The 3094-nt window shown below is 34.9% G+C and overlaps 1 protein-coding gene across 1 annotated transcript in view; it reads left to right on the top strand.

The window, feature by feature from the left end:
• Positions 1 to 1300: 1300 nt before the first annotated feature.
• The window catches only part of CUNH14orf2 (chromosome unknown C14orf2 homolog), a 12416-nt gene continuing 10622 nt past the window's right edge, over positions 1301 to 3094 (top strand). Inside the window, exon 1 of the mRNA XM_008629859.2 lies at positions 1301 to 1461. Within this exon, the coding sequence (XP_008628081.2) occupies positions 1334 to 1461 (128 nt within the window). The 5' untranslated portion in view covers positions 1301 to 1333. The remainder of the gene's footprint in view (positions 1462 to 3094) is intronic.

The raw sequence follows: 3094 nt of genomic DNA, 5'->3' as shown, positions 1-3094 counted from the left end.
AAAAAAAAAAACAGAACGACGTTGCGCCAGTGCAGGCCTTGGGGAAAAGTCTCTGCTGGGCTTTAGCACGGTGTTAAGTGGAAACAGCACTGTTTATTCCCTGTGTTTTGCAGCAGTGGGGAAATCTTGTTCTCCTGTTCTGTTCAATGTCCTTGTTTGTTAGTATGTCTTGATATTCTGCTATAGCAGAGTGACTGTTTGTAGTCTACCGTTCATTTGAAACTACAAACAGTGGAAATTTAGCTGAGCAGTGTCCTTAATAGTGTTGGTGAAAGCACAAAGGTGTTTCAGGAACTTTTGCCACAATAATAAATGATTGAAATGACTGTCCATAAACAGAGATAAATGTGGGTTTGTCCGTAATTACACATTAATTGCTTCAAAGTTGCGTTCATTCTTTAAGAAGAACCTACATTTTTCCAGTTGTTTTGACACTGGCTGCCCTTGTTCCTCTTCTCTTTGAGGCTTGCCAAACGATGCTTTACATTTGGTAACAGCAGACAAGCAAGGGAGCATTACCTCAGAGAAGTTTAACTCTGCTTTTTTTTCCTCGGTCTCTGGTTTACTGTACACTGTCTATATGTGTGCATAGCTCACTTTATTGGGTTGTAATAAGCATAAACAGTGACTGTTGGGTGAAGTGCTGTGCATAAGACAGTAGAACATGGGGCATCTCAGTGCAGTGTGGTGCAAATGTGAACTAACATTTATGGGAATTAGGATAAGCTTTATTTTAAAACCTGTAATTTTTCTCTTTGTCTAACAAAGCTACATGGAAAGGAAAAAAAACCACCAACACTGACAGGTTTCTTGCTCTTGGGGTGTATTTTGAAAGTCAAATAGTCACGATAAAGCATAAATTCATTAGCTTAACATCATTTATTTTGCTATTTTGAGTAGAAATTACCATGCTGGGAGAGACAGCTGCAAGGGAGGGAAGATAAATTGGTAGTGCAAGGAAGGAGCCTCTCTGGCTTACCTGGAATGAGACTTCCTCCTGAGGAAATCTAGAAACATTAAGAAAAAGCCGTCACTGATAGGCAGAGAGAAGTCTAGCTATTGCTGCTCTGTAAATGTTCTGTTGACTCATCTTTGAACCCCTTAATCAGCTGTAATTTTAATATTGGTTTTTTGTGTTAGCCCATAAATTGTAACTTTAACTCTGAATTTTCATTTCTTTGCCTTGGAATAAGTACTTTGGCATGCTTGGGGATTTTTATTTTAACCTGTAAACTGCTGCTGATACGTATCAGGAGTGTATGTATGTTAAAAATCCAGCAGGTAAGGATACAGCTGCAAAACTTTACATAACAAAACTTCTTATAATTTTCAGATGGTGCAGGCCATGATTCCAAAGTCATGGAGACCCATGAAATTCTACTTCTCCACTGTTTATCAAGAAATATGGGTTGGTATAGCATTAACAAGTTATGCCTACTACAAGATTTCATATGGGGGTAAGTTACACATTATAGTCTTCATTAGCTGTTACCTTATAGATCAGGTTTATAGACGAGAATACCCCTAACAAAAATCAGTTGTTGAAGATACCTAGCAAATAAGAAATTAACACTCTTACTTAGGGCCAGGTCTTTGCTATAAAAATTTAGATGTTTTAAATGCTCATTGTAGAAGGTTCCACTATCAAAAATACTCAAATATCAGTGTAATTGTGCCTACATTATGAAGATCAGGTAATGTAGGAATTGATTTTTAAAATGCAGATCTAACTTACTTGCTCAAGATTTTGAAAATAAATAGTTTTTAAAAGGTTTTTTCACATGAACTTGTGAAAGTGTATTTTAGGATGATGGCACCTCAAAATGTGATCTACATCACTGAACATGAGAATATGTGTTACTGGGTGACACTGGATGACTTTCTCAGAGAAAGAAACAGAATATCTAATATAAAAATACTGAATTTGAATGGGCCAGGTCCCTTAAAGCAGAAGGGTGCAACAGTTTATGGTGTCTTAAAGGTCCTGTTTGTCAATTTAGGCTATGTTAAAAAAATCCCAAGTCAAACCCTTTACTGACTGTCATGAAAAATGAAGTGTTTTAAGTTGTAGACAAAGTTTACAGAGAAAGGAACCCCTTGCTGTGGGAACAGCTGAGTGATACTACCTCAGCATTTCTGTAGCTTTGTCCAAATAATGTGTAGCATTCCAAAACTGATACACTGCACTTACAAGCTTAAGTAAATATAAGTAGTTGAGCTTAATGAGTATTAATGACTATTAAGTAAATATGAGTAGTTGAGGTAGAGAGGAAGGAAAAATTTAACTTTTGCTTTAACCTTTTATTTCATGGAGAGTTCAAAATGGACAGACTATTCCAAATTTGTGTTTGTGTCATGCTACTTTAATTCATGACTTAGACAAATGTCCTGGTGTCAGGTTTTGAAGGCCAAAAAAACTGGATAAATGGCAACTTGTATGCTAAGCTTTATTTGGAAGTAAAAATAGTTTTTATAGCTGTAGCCCTTTCTGCACTTGGGGAACAATTTTGCAAATAATGGAATAAATTAGGATAAATTAGATTGGAGGGGACCTCTTGAGCTCACCTGGTCCAAACCAGTGCTTAAAGCAGTTAGGTCAAAGTTACATCAGGTTGTTTATCACCTTATTCATAGTTTAAGTGAGTATTTCCAAAGATGGAGATTGTACACTCTCTTACACCTATTTTCATTACAAAGAATTTTATTTTTGATCACCGTAAATCAGTATTTTAGGTGAACAATTACAATGGGAATGTAAAATACAAAAGAAAATTTTAAAGCAAACATTTCACTTCAGTTTACATCCATATATTGTGTGTATATATATCCATATATTACGTAAAATAGTAACATTCTGTAGATATTTCTTTTGAATTGTAGTAGTAGTCTTGATGCTTATAATTTCTAAACGCATGGAGTCTTGGTTAATTAAAAACAAACAACTTTTGAAAATCAGTATAATGTTTACAGAGATGTACCATGGGAAGTATATGTTGTGCACTTACAATTTTTGTTTAAGCTAGTAATAATAAAAAACTAATTAAAATTTATCTATAAAAAGTAAACAGGAAAAATATTTTTAACTGTCATTGTT

The sequence above is a fragment of the Corvus brachyrhynchos genome, unplaced genomic scaffold (genome assembly GCF_000691975.1).
Source record: "Corvus brachyrhynchos isolate BGI_N302 unplaced genomic scaffold, ASM69197v1 scaffold1, whole genome shotgun sequence".
Lineage (NCBI taxonomy): Eukaryota > Metazoa > Chordata > Aves > Passeriformes > Corvidae > Corvus > Corvus brachyrhynchos.
This window is presented reverse-complemented; position numbering and strand designations above follow the sequence as displayed.